This window comes from Podarcis cretensis (assembly GCF_951804945.1).
Source record: "Podarcis cretensis genome assembly, chromosome: 10".
Classification (NCBI taxonomy): domain Eukaryota; kingdom Metazoa; phylum Chordata; class Lepidosauria; order Squamata; family Lacertidae; genus Podarcis; species Podarcis cretensis.
In genome coordinates, this window is record NC_137179.1 from 2220585 (window position 1) to 2240241 (window position 19657).

The 19657-nt window shown below is 50.5% G+C and overlaps 1 protein-coding gene across 1 annotated transcript; it reads right to left on the bottom strand.

Moving 5' to 3' along the window:
• Positions 1 to 687: 687 nt before the first annotated feature.
• Positions 688 to 19596, bottom strand: CHKB (choline kinase beta). The gene is made up of 11 exons (XM_079992938.1): positions 19374 to 19596; positions 15560 to 15668; positions 13693 to 13806; positions 12252 to 12385; positions 10724 to 10828; positions 9882 to 9940; positions 8324 to 8411; positions 7123 to 7231; positions 3801 to 3907; positions 2322 to 2403; positions 688 to 2111 (listed from the first exon to the last, which is right to left on the bottom strand). Exons 1-11 carry the CDS (start codon positions 19550 to 19552, stop codon positions 2055 to 2057), a joined length of 1143 nt encoding a protein of 380 aa, XP_079849064.1. The 5' UTR covers positions 19553 to 19596; the 3' UTR covers positions 688 to 2054.
• Between the last annotated feature and the right edge of the window lie 61 nt (positions 19597 to 19657).

Consider the following 19657-nt stretch of genomic DNA (forward strand, 5'->3'; position numbering starts at 1 on the left):
CTGGTGACTGGGGTCAGCCGCCGAGACCATATAACACCGGTCTTGAAAGACCTACATTGGCTCCCAGTACGTTTCCGAGCACAATTCAAAGTGTTGGTGCTGACCTTTAAAGCCCTAAACGGCCTCGGTCCAGTATACCTGAAGGAGCGTCTCCACCCCCATCATTCTGCCCGGACGCTGAGGTCCAGCGCCGAGGGCCTTCTGGCGGTTCCCTCCCTGCGAGAAGCAAAGCTACAGGGAACCAAGCAGAGGGCCTTCTCGGTAGTGGCGCCCACCCTGTGGAACTCCCTCCCATCAGATGTCAAAGCGATAAACAACTACCTGACATTCAGAAGACATCTTAAGGCAGCCCTGTTCAGGGAAGTTTTTAACGTGTGATTTTACTGTATTTTTGGTTTCTATGGAAGCCGCCCAGGGTGGCTGGGGAGGCCCAGCCAGATGGGCGGGGTATAAATAATAAATTATTATTATTATTACACTGAACACCTAACAGGACGAGATAGCTTTCGACGTGGTTTAAAGTGGAAGGGAAAGTTTCTATTGAGCTCTGGTTCCTGTTGTGGGGCTTCCCTCTGGGGGAACTGGCTTGCAACCAATTCTACGACTAGAGACATCCGACCTCCTCGCCTGGTGCAGACACCCCAAAGTGATCAAGCCAGGGACAAACACACAGAGGATCCTAGTGGATGGAGTGCCAGGCTTTTATTGGCAATTGCAGAGATTACATTCCATGGTTATCATGAGTGATGCCGGAAGAGAGGAGCAGCCCTGAGAACAGAGAGAGAGGGCAGGCAGCCTGCCAAAGGCTAGCTTGCGCCCGGGAGCCCACCGCATCCCTGGCTCTCTCTGCTGGACATTCATAGAAATGCAGATACAACCAAGTTAACAAAGACTAAAAGGTGTCATTTATCTCCCACCGCCCCCAGCAAGCAAACCTATTCTTGGGGAAAGGAAGAAACAAGGTGGAAGGCCCCCTCCCCTGCAAAATCTGACCCTCCAGCAGGTCCAAAAGCTTGTGCTGCTGCTGGGCAAGGGGCAGGAGCCGCCCCCCAAGTCCTGGCCTCAACTGCCTGTCATTCCGGAGAGGCTCCGGTGAGGTGGGCTGGGATTACATCTGGGGAGGGAAGACCTCCAGAGCAAACCCTGCCCCCCCCCCCAGGATCCTCTGGGGCAACCTTGCCCTCTGGACCTGCCTCCGAAGCCCTCCCGCTGCCTCCCCAGTCCTGGCCAAGGCGTCTCCTTGGGAAACTGCACGAGGGAACCAATCCAGTAATGGGAGACGGCGGCCAGAGCTGGGGGTCCCTGCAGCACCAAGTAAGGCCTAGAGACCCTCTACCTCTGCCCTAAGGCTCACTGGAGTGGGGGTGGGGGGGCCTCACTAGCCCTTGGTCTTCCGTTGCGCAGTCTCTGTCCCCAAAGGCAGCCCCCCCATGCCATCTGTGGCGAGCACTGAGGCAGACCAGGAGGGCCCGTGAGGAGTCTAAGATCTGGAAGGGATGGGCTACGAAGGGAAGGAGAGGGGTATATTGTGCATAGATCTGGGGCAGGAGAGAAATCTCTGGGGGAGAGGGCTGAGCATGGCCAAGGGAAGGCACAGTGGTGGAGGCAGCAGAGGGCATGGAGGGCCGGGGGCAACAGAAGGCGGAATGGAAGCAGGCGAGGGCCATGGGGCGGCTCACACATCCCCTCCCTGTCCCAAAGTGCAGTGATCTCCTCTTCCCAGCCTCCCCGTGCCCAAAGGACCTCCATCATGGAGTGACCGCCTGCCGGAAGCCATGCCTGCTACATTTAGCTGCCTGGCATCCTCCGGGTCTGCTGCCACCCCACGGGGGCTCCTTGGCCCCCTTGCCTGGCTACAAACCAGCCCAGCCAGAAGCCAGAGAGTTTTTGCCGCTGCGGAATGAGAGCTGGCCAGCCAACCCTCTTCCTGCGTCTGGGGAGAGAGCTTTGGTCCACTGGCAACAGTGCCTCTTGAGGTCCAGGAGTTCGAGTTCAGGTCCCGCAATGGCGCCAGCCAGGCTGAAGCCTGGGCGCGGAGGCAGGACGGGCGAAGGTCACTCGCAGAGAGATTTCTGCTGGAAGTAGGCTTCGAAGCGGCACTGGGCATATTCCTGGGAGGTAAGAGGAGGGGAGGAAGGAAGAGGGCAGAGTCAGGGTCAGGCATTGCACCACCTTTCCCAGAACATGAGAAGCCACCAGCACCCAGTTCTAAAGGGGTGCTCTTGTTGCATAATGCATCCCTCTGCCTTCACAAACCACTGGAAGTTCGCTGAAAGCATCACATGAGAAGAGCCTGCTGGGTCAGCAGTGCAAGGACTCACCAGGTAGCCAAACTCGATGGTGGAGATCTTGGCCTGCAAGATGGACCACAAGCCCCAGAAGAAGTGGGAGGCCATCGCAAATCTGGGAGAGAGATGGGGAGGAGAGGAGTCAGGGAAGGAGGAAGAGGAGCTGGAGGCGAGGCAACGGGGGTCCAAAGCGGCCCCTCTCCATCATATGGAAGGGTACTGGCTCAGGGATGGAGCAACTGCCCTGGGCATCCATGCTTCCAGTTAGGCAAAGATCAAAAGACGACCCGGATGATTGCCAGATTATGTGTACAGATCTGTAGGTGCAGACCATCCCCCGACCCAAACTAGTTTGTTAAGAAAATCCCCAAACTCGGTTCCATGGGTGACTCTGGGTCACCTCTCTGCGGTAGCTTACCTTAAAAGTTTTAAGTGCCTATACGCTTATCGCATTTATAAATTTTAAATTTATTGTTGTACATTGTTTTAAATGTTTGTTTTCCTTCTGAGATTGTACCCCCAAGTGTGTTTTATAAGCTGGTCTCCAACCGTAATAAATTATCTATTATCTAAAAATAGGGGCAGAGAATGAAGCATGAGTGACACCTTGAGCCCTTTGGCAAGATACAAATGGCACAAATGGGAAAAAGAATGTGAAATATTCCTGCCCCTACTGGAAGCTCCTGGTAGGGCTGGCAGAGCCCGTTTGAAACCCTGGAGAGCCTCTGATTGATTGATTGATTGATTGCATAGATAAATAATACAGATCTATCTCAAAGGCACACTCCTCCATTGTCTCCATTGTCTACACTGCCTCTCTCTGCCAGTGTAGGCAATAGTGAATTTGACCTTTAAAGCCCTTTGTGGCTTAGGGCCCTCGTATTTATGGGACCGCCTCTCCTGGTCTGCCCCGCAGAGGACCTTAAGGTCCATGAATAATCATAGTTTAGTGGTCCCAGGCCCTAAGGAAGTCAGACTACCTTCCACCAGGGCCAGGGCCTTCTCAGTAGTGGCTCCGACCTGGTGGAATGCTGTCCCAGGAGACCAGGGCCCTGCAGGATTTAACTTCCTTCCGCAGGGCCTGTAAGACAGAGCTATTCTGCCTGGCTTTTAATTTGAACTTAGCCTGATCTTTTATTCCCCTTCCTTCCCTCCCCCTCCCCTTTTTATGAAGATTACCCGCTCTGGGACCCCACAGCTAATTCTCCCCTGGTCTCCTCGCTGGCCCAAATAGGACTAATTTAGCCAGCTAGCCCTGGTGATCATCTAATGCTTATTGGATGGATTTTCTCTTTAAATTGATTTTTGAATTCTGAATTTATTGTTATTCACATTTTATACTGTATTTTATGCTTTATTTTTGTTGCATCAATTAAGTATTTTAAATTTGTTATTAGCCTCCCTGAGCCCGGTTTTCTGAACCGGGAAGGGCAGGGTAAAAATAAAAAAAATATATTATTACTATTATTTATTAATTCCCAAGGCGACTTTCCTGTGTTCCCAGACACTGACCGGCTGATCTCCAGAAGCATCTCCTCCTCGAGGCGCTCCTGCTCTTCCTGGGACGGGCGCGCTTTCTTCCCAGCCGCCTCCTCCAGGTAGCAGCGGATAAAATGCAGCTGTGGAAAGAGTAGCCTCAGGGTGAGTTGGGAGAACAGAGCCGGGTCCTGACAGGGCAGGCTGCTCCACTCTCTGAGTTCGCCTTGCTCTGGCCTGCTTGCCCGAACATGCTCATTACTGATCCTCTTAATTTGATTTATAACCACCTCAAAGTCCCAGAGCAGGTCACCATGCTTTCAAAAGGCAACACTGGAAACTAAAAAGCTTGTGCTCTTCGGAGACCTACAGTTGTTTCTCCCCAATAAATATTTCCCTTTAAATAAAAAAAGACGATTTATTGCTTTTCGATGAAGCTGAGAGGCAGCTCAGAGAAATGGAAGAGGCTGCTAGACCAGGCTGGATGATGGACTTGGATGATGGACTCAAGGGCATCCTGATCAAATTTGCAGATGACACCAAACTGGGAGGGGTGGCTAACACCCCAGAGGACAGGATCACACTTCAAAACGACCTTGACAGATTAGAGAACTGGGCCAAAACAAACAAGATGAATTTTAATAGGGAGAAATGTAAAGTATTGCACTTGGACAAAAAAAATGAGAGGCACAAATACAAGATGGGTGACACCTGGCTTGAGAGCAGTACATGTGAAAAGGATCTAGGAGTCTTGCTTGACCACAAACTTGACATGAGCCAACAGTGTGACGCGGCAGCTAAAAAAGCCAATGCAATTCTGGGCTGCATCAATAGGAGTATAGCATCTAGATCAAGGGAAGTAATAGTGCCACTGTATTCTGCTCTGGTCAGACCTCACCTGGAGTACTGTGTCCAGTTCTGGGCACCACAGTTCAAGAAGGACACTGACAAACTGGAACGTGTCCAGAGGAGGGCAACCAAAATGGTCAAAGGCCTGGAAACGATGCCTTATGAGGAACGGCTAAGGGAGCTGGGCATGTTTAGCCTGGAGAAGAGGAGGTTAAGGGGTGATATGATAGCCATGTTCAAATATATAAAAGGATGTCACATAGAGGAGGGAGAAAGGTTGTTTTCTGCTGCTCCAGAGAAGCGGACCCGGAGCAATGGATCCAAACTACAAGAAAGAAGATTCCACCTAAACATTAGGAAGAACTTCCTGACAGTAAGAGCTGTTTGACAGTGGAATTTGCTGCCAAGGAGTGTGGTGGAGTCTCCTTCTTTGGAGGTCTTTAAGCAGAGGCTTGACAACCATATGTCAGGAGTGCTCTGATGGTGTTTCCTGCTTGGCAGGGGGTTGGACTCGATGGCCCTTGTGGTCTCTTCCAACTCTAGGATTCTATGATTCTATGATTCTAGGCCAGTGGCCCATCTAGTCCAGTTGCCCACGGTGGCAAAATCAGATACCTGCGTGAAAATCTGAAAGCAGGATTTGAGCACAATAACAACTCTCCCCTCCTGTGGTTCCCAGCATCTGGGATTGAGAAGGATTGCTGCCTTGGAGACACAGCACAGCTATCCTGCCTAGGAACCCTCAAAAGCCCTCTGCTCCTCCTTGAATTTGCCCAATCCTCTTTGAAAGCCTTCCAAATTGGTGGCCCTCGCTGCCTCCTGTGGCAGTTGAGTTCCATAGTTCAACTATGCGTGGAGGACTTCCTTTTCTCTGCCCTGAATCTTCCATCACCCAACTTCATCGGATGTCCACAAGTTCTGGTCTGACAAGAGAGAGAAAGACCTTTTCTCTACCCACTTTTTGCGTGCTGCGCATCATTTTATAAACTTCTAATGTGTTGCCTCTTTCCCACCTTCTCTCTGAACTAAAAGGTCGCAGACATTGCAATCTATCTTTGTAAGGTCATTGTGCCATCCCCTTTCCTAAACTTTTCCAAACTCTGCAATATCCTTTTTGAGGTGAAGCAACCAGAATGTGGTTGTACCAAAATTTTGTACAGTGGTACCTCGGTTTAAGAACTTAATTCGTTCCAGAGGTCCATTCTTAACCTGAAACTGTTCTGAACCAGAAGCAACACTTTAGCTAATGGGGCCTCCCGCTGCCGCCAGGCAATTTCTGTTCTCATACTGAAGCAAAGTTCTTAACCCGAGGTACTATTCCTGCTGAACTGTTTCCAAGTCAGGGACTCTCACAGTTTCCAATTGTGTCTGTAACCCGAGATACCACTGTATAACAGCATGACAAAATTGACAGCCTTCTTCCGAATCTTCCAAAACTCTGCCTCTGTATTTTAGTGGAGTTTAGTGTGCTTTGGAACAAAGTGTGACAGATGAGGGAGGCAGGAATCAATGTTCAAATAAAAATTCCTGTCGTCTTGCTGCTCTGGGCAGGGGCTTCTGAGAGACCCCCTGCCCTCCAGCCTCCCTGAGCCTTCAGCCTCCAGAAGCATTAAGGCTACTCAACTGACCAGTTCCAAACACTGCTAAGTCAAACGGGCACCAATGGCTGGTCAAGCCAGCAGCAACTTAGTGTAAGAGCCTAAGAGGTTTCTGCCAATTACGACGACACCCTCCAAAAAACCCATTACTTGATTAGATTTGAAACGAAAACTCTTGTAATCTGTGATTTATAACAAAATGTTATGCAAATGTAAGGGAGAGACAGTGATATTCAGAGGACCCAGCTGTTGATATACTGGCATTTATTCTGGAAGCCCAAAGGCAGGCCCTGTAAGTCAGAAATGGGTTTACAAAGCAATTATAATGCTTTCTTTATAACTACGCAAATAAAAAATCAACACCCCTGCCCCCTGCGCAAAGACTGCAGGAACTACAGAAGACAGGCGTCTGCTTTCAAATGCAGTAATGGGGGAACCTAAATGCTTGTTGCAAACCACTTTTGAGATGTAAAGGCAGCCAAAATTATCAGGTATTTGGGACTTTAGAGAAAAGACGAGTGAGAGGCAACCTGATAGAAGCTTATAAAAATTATGCATGACATGGAGAAAGTGAAAAGAGAAAAGTTTCCTCTCTTCTCTCACAACACTAAAAGTGATGCACAGCCAGCGAAGCTGAATGTTCAGAGGACTTATTGCAAACTGCTTTTAGCCAGGGTTTCCTGTTGGCCTTGATATTAATTCTCCTTCTACCTACATTTACTCAAACTGTGATTCATCAGCTGTACGTTATATGAATGCACATGTGTCATTCTACTTCTCCCTTTTGCTGTGGACACTTCAGCGCAACGGCAAACCGCAAACATGGAATAATTTGGCGTCAACGGAGAAACGGCCACTTCCTTCAAGCGAGAGACGTCACGTCCTTGTGGCAAGCAGAGGGCAGGCGTTACCTGTTGCTGGCGGCTGGGGTAGTTTTCTGGGCTGGCTTTGTAGAAAGGCCACTGGTCGTGGGCGTAGTTGTACACCCATTCGCAGAAGTGATTGGCAATATCGAAGCCCCTGCAGGGAGAGAGGGAGGGAGGGTGAAGCTCAGCCCACTGGACTCTGTGGCTGAGAACCAAGCCAGGATCACACCCGCCCCTCCAATATGGGCAGGTCCCTCCAGTTGGCCTGCTGCAGGGCTGGGGCATGGGATGCTTGCCAACGGGCTTCACTGGAATGAAACCTCTTTTGAGAGTTTCATGGTGGGAAAAAGCCCCATCAGTAGTTGGGCAGCAGGCCTGCCCCCCCCCCCCATTTTTCCTCAGCACAAAGAAATCCAGAGGCTTGCCTGGTTAAGGGGTCACTGCCCCTGTGGTCATTGCCAGGCCTCTTGCCACCAATAACAACAACAACAATAATAATTTATTATTTATACCCCGCCCATCTGGCTGGGTTTCCCCAGCCACTCTGGGCAGCTTCCAACAGAACACTAAAATACAATAACCTATTAAACATTAAAAGCTTCCCTAAACAGGGCTGCCTTCAGATGTCTTCTAAAAGTTTGGTAGTTATTTTTCCCTTTGACATCTGGTGGGAGGGCGTTCCACAGGGCAGGTGACACCACCGAGAAGGCCCTCTCCCTGGTTCCCTGTAACTTGGCTTCTCGCAGGGAGGGAACCACCAGAAGACCCTCGGCGCTGGACCTCAGGGTCCGGGCAGAACGATGGAGGTGGAGACACTCCTTCAGGTATACTGGACCAAGGCCGTTTAGGGCTTGAAAGGTCAGCACCAACACTTTGAATTGTGCTCGGAAATGTACTGGGAGCCAGTGTAGGTCTTTCAAGACCGGTGTTATGTGGACTCGGCGGCCGCTCCCAGTCACCAGTCTAGCTGCTGCATTCTGGATTAGTTGTAGTTTCTGGGTCACCTTCAAAGGTAGCCCCACGTAGAGCCAATTGCAGTCCAAGCAGGAGATAACTAGAGCATGCACCACTCTGGCGAGACAGTCTGCGGGCAGGGAGGGTCTCATCCTGCGTACCAGATGGAGCTGGTAGACAGCTGCCTTGGACACAGAATTGACCTGTGCCTCCATGGACAGCTGTGAGTCCAGAATGACCAAGTCCCGATGTCTGCCGCCCGCTTCCCTCCCTGCTCTCACCCCCAGCTCACCGGTAGTTGTAGCTGCTGTACTCGAAGTCGATCAGCATGAGGCGGTCAGAGGCGGCGGACTCACGCCCAGCCAGGAGCAGGATGTTCCCTGGGTTGTGGGGAGAGAAGGAGGAAGAGGAGAAGGCATCAGCGGCCACTCGCCATGGCAGCTATGCGCTCCATGCCCCTCCAGTGTCAAGGGCAGCGTAGTGTAGTGGTTAAGAGTAGTGGACTCGTAATTTGGTGAACCAGGTTCGATTCCCCGCTCCTCCACATGCAGCTGCTGGGTGACCTTGGGCCAGTCACACTTCTCTGAAGTCTCTCAGCCCCACTCACCTCACAGAGTGTTTGTTGTGGGGGAGGAAGGGAAAGGAGATTGTTGGCCGCTTTGAGACTCCTTTGGGTAGTGATAAAGGGGGATATCAGATCCAAACTCTTCTTCTCTTTTTATAAATATATTTATTTCTATCCCACCTTCTCCTCCCCCCTGACAAGAACTCAAGGCAGCTCAGTTGAAACAGAACCTTGTGGGGAAGCAACTGTTAAACGCATACATATTTTGTAGGTATAGGTAATTTTACATGTAATATATATGTGTAACAAAACATTTCTTTCCCATCGCCATCTGTATTTTTCTCCAATGGTTTGATTTCACTCCCAAAAGTGCCCTTGTACCCTGAGACAGATGGATGCCAACAAAAATTGTGCACAGTGTATGTCTCCCTCTGTGTGATCTACAAAAACATACAGATAATTCCAAGAAAAACAGCCCTCTTGTTAAAAGCAGCCAGTTCCCCAAAGCCTGTTGGAACAAGGGCAGCACTCATCTGCTGAATAGGGATTCTATATCTGCTGCTGTAGGTATTCATCTGCTGGCGGAAGGAGAGCCAGGAGGGAGCCCGTCTGGCTTCCCTAGGCAGGGAGATCCAAAGACTGGGAGCTGCCACCAATAAGGCCCTGTCTTGCGTCCCTACCCAGTATGTCTGTGAGGGGGATAGGAACGAAAAAAGGGCCTCCTCTGGAGCTCTCAGAGCCCAGTCAGGTTCATATGAGGGAACAGGATCTTTCAGTATTCCTCTGGATACCGGTTTCTGGGAGTCACAGGTGGAGAGAGCCCTGTGGAACTCAGGTTCTGCTCCCAGAACTGGCCTCAATGGGCCCTTTGGGTCTGATCCAGCTGCAAGGCTCTTCGTATATGGCCTTCCATTCAGGGTGGCTGCAGGCACTGCGTCAGTGGCGTAGCGTGGGGGGTGCAGGGGTGGCCGGCTGCACCGGGCGCAACATCTGGGGTTTAGGGTTAGGGGTAGGGTTAGGGGGCGCAAATCCACGGGTTAGGGGGCGCAAATTACTTGCCTTGCCCCGGGTGCTGACAACCCACGCTACGCCACTGCACTGCGTTGCTCTCATAGCAGAAGGTGTGCCTTGCCCCGCTCTGCTCCAAAGAAGCAATCTCAGCATCATTCAGGGGGTGGGGAGTGGGACTCTGAGCACCACCCAATATTCACAGGCCCCTGGCCTGAACCTGGGGGAAAGATCACACCACCACCCCAGCTTCGCTTCCCCACTTCAGTGTTCTCACCTTCTTGCACGTCGTTGTGGCAGAAGACCACGGGGGACGGGGTGGACTCCAGCAGCTCCCTGAAATTCCAGGAGAGAGAGAGAGAAGAAAGAGAGTTGGAAGAACGAGGAGGGTGTTTACTTTGCACAGGGGAACCCCCCACCCTGAAACAGAGCATATTTGCAGAGGGAAAGGGCCCCCGAAAAGAAAACACAGAAAATATTCACATCCACCCCATCAATTCATGGGAGACAAGAGGGAGTTTTCTCCTGCTCCAGAAAGCAGGATTCAACCCGAACCAATAGATTCAAATGACAAAGAAGGAGATTCCAGCTCAACTTTTGGAATAACTTTCTGATGGCAAGAGCCATGGAATGGACAACCTTGGAAGGTGGTTGGAATCTCCTTTGCTGGAGGTTTTTAAACAGAGGTTGGATGGCTGCCTTTTGCTGTGTTTCCGGCATTGCAGGGGGTTGGTCTAGATGGCCCTTGGAGATACCATCTGTCTCTACAATTCTGTGATTATCTTGGCCAGAAATGCATCTTCCCTGTTTCGAGGCCGGTTGCCTCTCGCAGCCAGAGGCTAAAGGCATGTCGCTGCTTCAGACAAGTCCAACAACTGGTCCATTTCCTCTGGAGTTGGAGTCCACCCCCCACGGCTGCCCCAAAGCCTTCTGGCAGCAGAGGGGCTGAGGCAGGCAAGGGACGTGCTCTGCCACTTAGAGCTATGGACCCTGCCTTGGCAGGGGGCGCGTGACGGACAGCAAGGGGCAAGGCATCCCACCATGGACTTGCTAGTTCTGCCAGGGGGCACAGCACTGATCCAAGGCCCCCGATTCTGTGCCCCTCTGCCGCCCGCTCACCTGAGGCTGCGCATTTCCGCTTCCAAGTTGTACGCCTTGAGCTTGTTGAGCTTCTGCAGCTGGGCTTCCTGGGGGAAGGTCAGATCAGAAATCTGCCTCAAGTACCTGCCAACAGGGGGAAATGAGAATCGGTCAGTCACTGGCTTTCTCCAGCCACAACCCAACAGGCTGTGATGGCCTGGGACTCGGGACCAGAGGAGTCTCAGTCCGCACCGGATCCTTTGCCTCAGGCATCATCTGAACCGAGTCTGGGGCCTGATCCTGAAGAGTCCCAGTCTGCACAGGTTCCCCTGCAACAAACACCAGCTGGGCCGAGTCAGGGGCCTGAGCTGCCCTGGCTCCAGATGCGGGGATGACCTCGTTGCCTCCAGCTGGGCCTTCTTTCTTTTCATATATACAATGGTACCTCAGGTTACAGACGCTTCAGGTTACAGATGCTTCAAGTTATAGACTCCGCTAACCCAGAAATATTACCTCGGGTTAAGAACTTTGCTTCAAGATGAGAACAGAAATCGTGCTCCGGCGGCACGGTGGCAGAAGAGGCCCTATTAGCTAAAGTGGTGCTTCAGGTTAAGAACAGTTTCAGGTTAAGAACGGACCTTCAGAACTAATTAAGTTCTTAACCTGAGGTACCACTGTATATATATATTTAACATTTTTATTAACATATAAAACACATACGTATACATTTACGCAATACACGTACACAACACACTACCTTCTTTTCATAACATAAAACATACCTACATTACTCTATATATTACCTACCTATACTGTACTTTCCTGCCAACCTAGCAGTTCGAAAACACGTCAGAGTGCAAGTAGATAAATAGGTACCGCTCTGGTGGGAAGATAAACGGCGTTTCCGTGCGCTGCTCTGGTTCACCAGAAGCGGCTTAGTCATGCTGGCCACATGACCCGGAAGCTGTACGCCGGCTCCCTCGGCCAGTAAAGCGAGATGAGCACCACAACCCCAGAGTCGGCCACGACTGGACCTAATGGTCAGGGGTCCCTTTACCTTTTATAGTGTACATATCAACATAGCTACACACCTACCCCACATGGACACCCACCAAGTGACTTGACTTCTAGCCGTTCTTGTTACTTTTCCAAGTAGCCTAAACGCATTTCGTTATTTCTTTAATCTCTTCTTCTGTCTTGACTTTCCTTTCCTTTCACTCTAATCATTTTCTGGATTCACACAATATCTGTCAGAAATTCTACTTTTCCCACATAAATGTTGATGTATTCCTTAAAGATAGCCCACTCCTTATTCACTTTTTGTACCATATCTCCTCTTATCCTCCCTGTTAGTTCAGCAAAATGGAAGTATTCCATCATTTTAGATAACCTGTTTTGGTTGGGACGCTGCTGCTTTTCCAATTCTTGGCAATCAATAACCCTGCCGCAGTAGTTGCATACATAAAATATTGGTCTGACCGTTCTTTTTATTTCCTCTGACATGATACCTAGGAGAAAGGATTCTGGTTTTCTAGCCTGCAGCTTTCAAAAGCACAAGAAGCCTTACTTCTCCATCGTCCCGAACATCCACTTGGGCTGCTTATTGAAGGGCATCACCATCTCGTGGAAGCGAGCCATCTTTGTGGCGATCTCCCCCGAGATGCTGGGGTCGGGCAAGTCCTCCGTGGTCAGGCGCCGGCTCTGCGGGGAAGAGACATGGGCGCATGAGAGCCTCTTCCTCTCCCGCCCGACGGAAGCCAATTCCCTTTGCGAGCAATAGCTCCGTGGACACCTGCCCCAGAGGTGTGGGGACCCCTGCGCAACAGAGCGCAGAAACAGCAGGCAAGAAAACATCTATTGAGAGTCCGTATCACAGGTGGGAGGAAAGTTGGGTGTGCGTGTCTGGGGCCACTAAACCACAGCCGGAAAATGAAGGAGGGCATTGGCTCGGACCCAGGTTCCAATGTTTGTATGTTGGCAACATCCACAAGCGGACCAGCCTACCTCACAGGGCCTCTGTGATGAGAACACTGGACAGCCAACTTGTACAAAGCATAACTCAGAATAGCAGCTTCCACAACCCATTAAGGAAGATAATATGACACTGGCTCCCGGTGGAGTACAGGATCAGGTTTAAGGTGATGGTTTTAACCTTTAAAGCCCTATACAGCCTAGGACCCTCGTACCTACGGGACTGCCTCTCCTGGTATGTCCCATGGAGGGCCTTACAGTCTTCAAACAAAAACATCTTGGAGGTCCCTGGCCACAGGGAGCTTAGGCTGGCCTCAACTAGAGCCAGGGCTTTTTCGGCTGTGGCTCCGATCTGGTGGAACAAGAGACTAGGGCCCTGCGGGACTTGACATCTTTCCACAGGGCCTACAAGATGGAGCTGTTCCACCAGGCCTTTGGCCAAGACACAGTCTGAACCCCTCCTTCTGTAATCCTCATAGAACTCTAGCTCAATGGTTGCCATTAATTTGATTCTGAATTGATTTTAGAATGTATTTCAATTAATTGATTGTGATTTTATCTAAACTGTGTTATTTTTACTGTTGTTAGCTGCTCTGAGCCCAGCTTTGGCTGGGGAGGGCAGGATATAAATAAAATTATTATTATTATTATTATTATTATTATTATTATTATTATTATTATTATTATTAAATTCAAAGTGGAAACAATTAATTGCATTTATTCAAAGCCCAATTAAAACTATTTAGTTCAGGTTTCCTCAAACCCGGCCCTCCAGATGTTTTGAGACTACAATTCCCATCATCCCTGACCACTGGTCCTGCTAGCTAGGGATCATGGGAGTTGTAGACCAAAAACAACTGGAGGGCCGAGTTTGAGGAAGCCTGATTTAGTTTAATTAATTCCAACAAACCTGATGAACTTGAGCCAGCTTTTCCAAGTCTGAAAGTCATTTACACCTCCCGTATTCCTTCTGCCAGCCCCTCAGGTAGTCCCGCCCCCCCATGAACCACTGATCCAGGGCACAGTCAACAACCCACCGGGATATATTCCTCCAGGCGCCCCTGGGGGAAGATGCCGTAGAGTCGCGGTCCCAGCATCCGCTCAGCCAGGATGGCAAACATGACGCTCTCGAGAACCAGCGAGTCGACCCCCTGCAGGAGAGAGAAAAGTGATGGGGTCAGATTCTGCCCTTGCCCCCCCCCTCCCCGAAGAGAGAGGGTGTTGCACAGCCCTGGCAGAGAAAGACGTGCAAATCATAGAACTGTAGAGTTGGAAGGGACCCTGACGGTCATTTGACAGTCAAACGGCCTCAGCAGGGAAGGCAGCAGAATTGTGGGGCCTCAAAACCCTGGCCCCAGAGGGACAGAGAAGGCAAAAAGGATTCGAGATCAGGCTGGCCACAAACGAGACCCTGAAGTGGCCTAAGAAGAGAAGAAGAGCCTGCCAACGGCCCATCGAGTCCAGCATCCTGTTCTCACAGTGGCTGACCAGATGCCTTTGGGAAAACCTGCAAGCCGGATTCACACCAGAGCAGCACTTTTCATTCCTGTGGTTTCAAGTAACTGGGATTCAGAAGCATTCCTGCCTCCAGCTGTGGGTGGCATAACAGAGCCATCCTGGCTGGTAGCCAATGATAGCCCTCTCCTCCTTCCAGGAATTTATCTAATCCTCTTCAAAATCCACCTAGGTTGGCGGCCATTATAATCTAATCACCAAATAGCACTTTAAACTTGGGTTATGGTCGCCACAATGGAATGTCTAGGTGCCTTTTTGAGTTATTTTATTATTGTTATTGTTGTTGTTGTTGTTGTTGTTATTATTATTATTTTCATTATTTTATATGTTAAAGAAAAAACCTCAGAGCGGTTTAAAAGGTAAAGGTACCCCTGCCCATACGGGCCAGTCTTGACAGACTCTGGGGTTGTGCGCCCATCTCACTTAAGAGGCCAGGGGCCAGCGACACCTCAAAACATCAAATTAAAAAAATCCAGAATACAGTGGAGCCTCGGGTTACATTGCGTCCAGCTTACGTCACCCTCGGCTTGATAATAATAATAATAATAATAATAATAATAATAATAATAATAATTTATTATTTATACCCCGCCCATCTGGCTGAGCTTCCCCAGCCACTCTGAGCGGCTTCCAACAAAATATTTAAATACTGTAATACATCAAACATTAAAAGCTTCCCTAAACAGGGCTGCCTTCAGGTGTCTTCTAAAACACCGGCACAAACCTGGAACAGGTTACTTCCAGGTTTACGTTGATCGCACAGAAGCGCAATATCGCATGTGCGCAAACGCGACGCTTTGGGTTGCGTCACTTTTGGGTTGTGGTGGGGCCTCTGGAACGGATTCCCGTCATAACCCGAGGTTTAAGCTTCAAGGAAAATATTTCAGATCCTTCTCTAAGTGACATTTTGCTTTCCTTAGTCACCTACCAGGCATATAGAGATTCCCATGTGGTCGCAGATGCAGTTGCAAAATGCACCTGGTGACTGGCTAATTTCTAACACTGCTCTTGTGGGAGGCATCCCCCAATCCCTGAACAAGCTTCAACTTCTGCTCTTTATGCTAACCAGGAGAGCTGCTCCTTTGCAACCAGAACTGGAAGAGGATCTAGACCCGCCCACCCAGGCTGCCCTCAAGAGACAGTGGTAAAAAGCAGAAGAGCGCCAGTATCCACACAAGACGCCATCTGGGGTAGGAGTGCAAATTGCAGACGAGAGCCCCAATTCTTGCTGGATCTTCAAATGAGGGGCAGGGCTGCATTTAGACACCTCTCTGCTCTTGACTAAAGTTTCCCGCAAGGTCTGTCAGCGCTACATCAGTTCTTCTTCAGCCCTGGGGGAGCCAGCACAGAGAAGGCCATGCCAAGGGGTCGGGGACCGGAAGATCTCACCTGGAGGATGACCCCGTAGATACGGAGCAGAACTTGGCGTGGCTCATCTTCCGCAGTCACAATGTGATCCGGGAGGGTGCACTTGTAGAGGAGGTTGCTCAGCCCCCCGCTGTGGAGAAAGCACAACCCAGGAGGGGAGGAAGAGTCAGAAACGGGGAGGGGAGGTGGAGACGGAAGAACAGCAGAACTGGCAGGGAGAAAGAGCCTCCAGGCAGGAGGCCAAACACCCCCCCATCCCAAGTGTCTGTGTGCGAATGCTCAGACTTTAATAATGCAAGAAGAGCTTCCTGGATCAGGCCAATCGCCCACCTAGGCAAGCATCCTGCTCTCACAAGGGCCAAGCAGAAAACCTGTAGTAGTAGTAGTAATTTATTACTTATACCTTGCCCATCTGGCCAGACCTCTCCAGCCACTCTGGGCAGCTCCTAACAGAATATTAAAAACACAATAAAACATCAAACATTAAAAATGACCCTAAACAGGGCTGCCTTCAGATGTCTTCTAAAAGTCAGATACAGTCATACCTCGGGTTACAGACACTTAAGGTTGTATTTTTTCGGGTCGCGGACTGCCAAAACCCGGAAGTACCAGAACGGGTTACTTCCGGGTTTCGGCAGTCGTGCATACACAGAAGCACTAAATCGCGCTTTGCGCATGCGCAGAAGTGCTAAATCGCAAACCGCACACGCACAGATGCATCCACTGTATATAAAAAAAATGAAAGCTGCAAGCTAGACTACCCCGGTTGCGGCTAGGGCACTGGGAGAACATTACCAGTGGCTGCTCGACACAATGGCTCAGCGCTGCCTCTCCAGCTGGAGGCGGCAATGTTTCTCAATCATCCCAGTTGCTAGAAGACGCATTAGGGAAGATTTGCTCCTGGGCTCAGATCCTTATGTTTTATGCTATGAAAATTAGGTAGTGTGTTGTGTACGTGTGTTGTGTAAATGTATATGTATGTGTTTTATATGTTAATAAAATAAAAAAAAGGAAAAGTCGTCTCCACTGTGCGGGCAACAAAATGCCAACAAAACCAGAGGCCTTTCTCCTGGGCATGGTCGGCCAATTGGTGTCAAAGAAGGATAGAACTTTCTTTATGTATGCTACAACAGCAGCAAGAATACTTATTGCAAAGTACTGGAAGACACAAGATTTACCCACCCGGGAAGAATGGCAGATGAAGGTGATGGACTTCATGGAACTGGCGGAAATGACTGGCAGAATCCGAGACCAGGGAGAAGAGTCGGTGGAAGAAGATTGGAAGAAATTTAAAGTTTATTTACAGAAACATTGTAAAATTAAGGAATGTTAGAAGGAGGCTGGAATGAAGTTATGTGGCTTTAGCGGAAATATTATAAAGGATTAAGTAAAAATAGATTGTTAATGGATGAAAGGAGGAAAGGTAAAGTTACATTATATTAAGATAAATTATAGGATAAAAATTGGGAAAGATGGAAAGGATTTGCTGAAATAGCTAACCGAACTAGAATACAAAAAAAGGGAGGTGCGAGGAGGTCAAGGAAACAAGTAAATGAAAGATAAGTTATGGGAAGGTTTGTTGTGTTTTTTAATTGTTTCTATTTTTCTGTTTTTTATTATTTTTTTCTTTTCTATTCTCTTCTTTTTTTATTGTGATGTGTTGTTATGTTTTTGTTTAACTTGGAATTATTTCTTTCTCTTTTTGTAGCATTTAAAACTTTAATAAATATTATTTTTTAAAAAACAAAACAAAATGCGAATTTTAGCTACTCCCCAGAAGATATTCTGCCCTCCTTCACTGCCCTGTTGCTTGCCAATCTCACCGGCAGCTCCCACCCCAGCCTCTGCCCAGCCATGCTCTGTGCTGGGCAGGGCTCTGGCAGTGTGGGAAGCGTTCCTGGAATGCCTTGTGAAGGAGACAGTGACCCGTAGTAGGCCGGCTGTGGCACATCCCACAGCAGAAAGGAACAATTGACCCACACCCCTCCTCCTCTGGGGGCAGGAAAGGCGCAGAGCCTGCAAGGAAGAAGTGAGTCATTTTCCGGAGAGCTGAGCTGTCCAGCTGCAAAAGCAGCAGCAGCGGAAGCAAATAATAATAATAATAATAATATAATAATAAATTTATAATAATTTATAATAATAAATAAATACCCCGCCCTCCCCAGCCAAGACCGGGCTCAGGGCAGCTAACAACCAATAATAAAAACAAGTTGATTCAAATACAACTTAAAAAAACAAGATTAAAATACAACATTAAAACATTAAAGAAGCAGGCCAGAGGGATTTATATCTGTCTCTACATACAGGGGCGTAATTGCAAGGGCCTACGGCTTCAAATATCTGAAGGGCTGTGATGTGGAAGATGGAGCAAGGTTACAAGGAGCAGCGGCTTCAAGTTACAAGATAGGAGATTCCGACTCAACATCAGGAAGAGCTTTCCGGAGGCAAGAAATGTTCGCCAAGGGGGGCTCCCTCCGGAGATGCTGGGCTCTGCTTCCTGGGAAGGAGGTTGGATGGCTCTGTTTGAGAATCCCTGGCAGATCAGCCACCCAACCGCCGCTTAAAAAACCTCCGGCGAGATCCCACTTCCGAACAGCTCTCGCCAGCAGAAGGTTTCTTCTTCTTCCAGGTGTATTTAGTCAGGGTCTCGCTTCTTGGAACTTGAAGCCACTGGCTGGGTCCTACTCACCTGAGCAGGGGGAAACAAGCTTGCGAAACCACACAACAACCCTGTGAGGTAGGTCAGGCTGACGGAAGACAGCGACTGGCCTTCCCCGGGAGCTTCATGGCAGAGTTGCAGGGGGACTCGAACCCTGATCTGTCTGAGGTTCTATTCTGACACTCTAACCATTACGCCGCACTGCCTCTCCTCCCCGTTTAACCTCCTCCCCAACAGGTAGGTTGGGCTGAGGGGCAGTGACCAGCCCCCAAGGCCACCCTATGGCCAAGAGGCAGAACTTGCTTCCCCCCAGATCCTAGTCTTCGTTTGACCCCCGACGCCAACCCTTCCAGGTAGGCTAGGCTGGGAGAAGTGGTGCCTGGCTCCCAAGGTTCATGGCATCAAGCCCAGCTCCCTCCCAGGTCCTAGTCCCGCGCTCTAACCATTGCAAGGCACTGCCTCTCCTCCCCATTTCACCCTCACGCCAACCTTTCCAGGTAGACTAGGCTGGGAGAGGTGTTGCCTGGCCCCCAAGGTTCCTGGCATCAAGCCCAGCTCCCTCCCAGGCCCTGGTCCAGCGCTCTAACCATTGTGCCGCACTGCCTCTCCTCCCCATTTCACCCCCACGCCAACCCTTCCAGGTAGGCTAGGCTGGGAGAGGTGTTGCCTGGCCCCCAAGGTTCCTGGCATCAAGCCCAGCTCCCTCCCAGGTCCCGGTCCAGCGCTCTAACCGTTGTGCCGCACTGCCTCTCCTCCCCATTTCACCCCCACGCCAACCCTTCCAGGTAGGCTAGGCTGGGAGAGGTGTTGCCTGGCCCCCAAGGTTCCTGGCATCAAGCCCAGCTCCCTCCCAGGCCCTGGTCCAGCGCTCTAACCATTGTGCAGCACTGCCCATTTCACCCCCACGCCAACCCTGCGAGGTTGGCCAGCCTGAGGTTCTAGCCCCATTTCACCCCCCCCCCACACACACAAATATAGCAACCCTGGGAGGTTGGTTCACGGGCGAGATTCGAACCCCGCTCCCACTCGGGGCTCTTTTCTGAAGCGCAGGTCTGGTAAGCTGGTGCGCCGCTATTCGACGCTCTACGGCAGGAGCGGCGAGTGGAGAGAGGCTGACGTCACCCGGCGCGGCGGCGCGGCTCTTCGTCGCATTACGGCGGTGGGGGCGGGGCTCACCTGACGGGGACGACGCCGAGGTCTTCGGGCGCCGCCAGGCAGCGCCAAGCGCCGGCCAGGAACTCCCGGCACCAGAGGAAGGCGCGGAGGCGCGTGGGCCCGGGCACGGCCGGGGAGCCCCGGGGCGAGCTGGGCACGGCGAAGTCCCCTCCGGACCCGTTTCCCTCAGGCGACTCCATCCCGCGGCCCGCTCGCCTGCGCTGGCCGGAGCCCGCCAATCAGAGCAACGCTCGCCTCAGCGCCTCGGCCAATGGCGGACGCGCCGGGCCTTCGCCCCACCCACC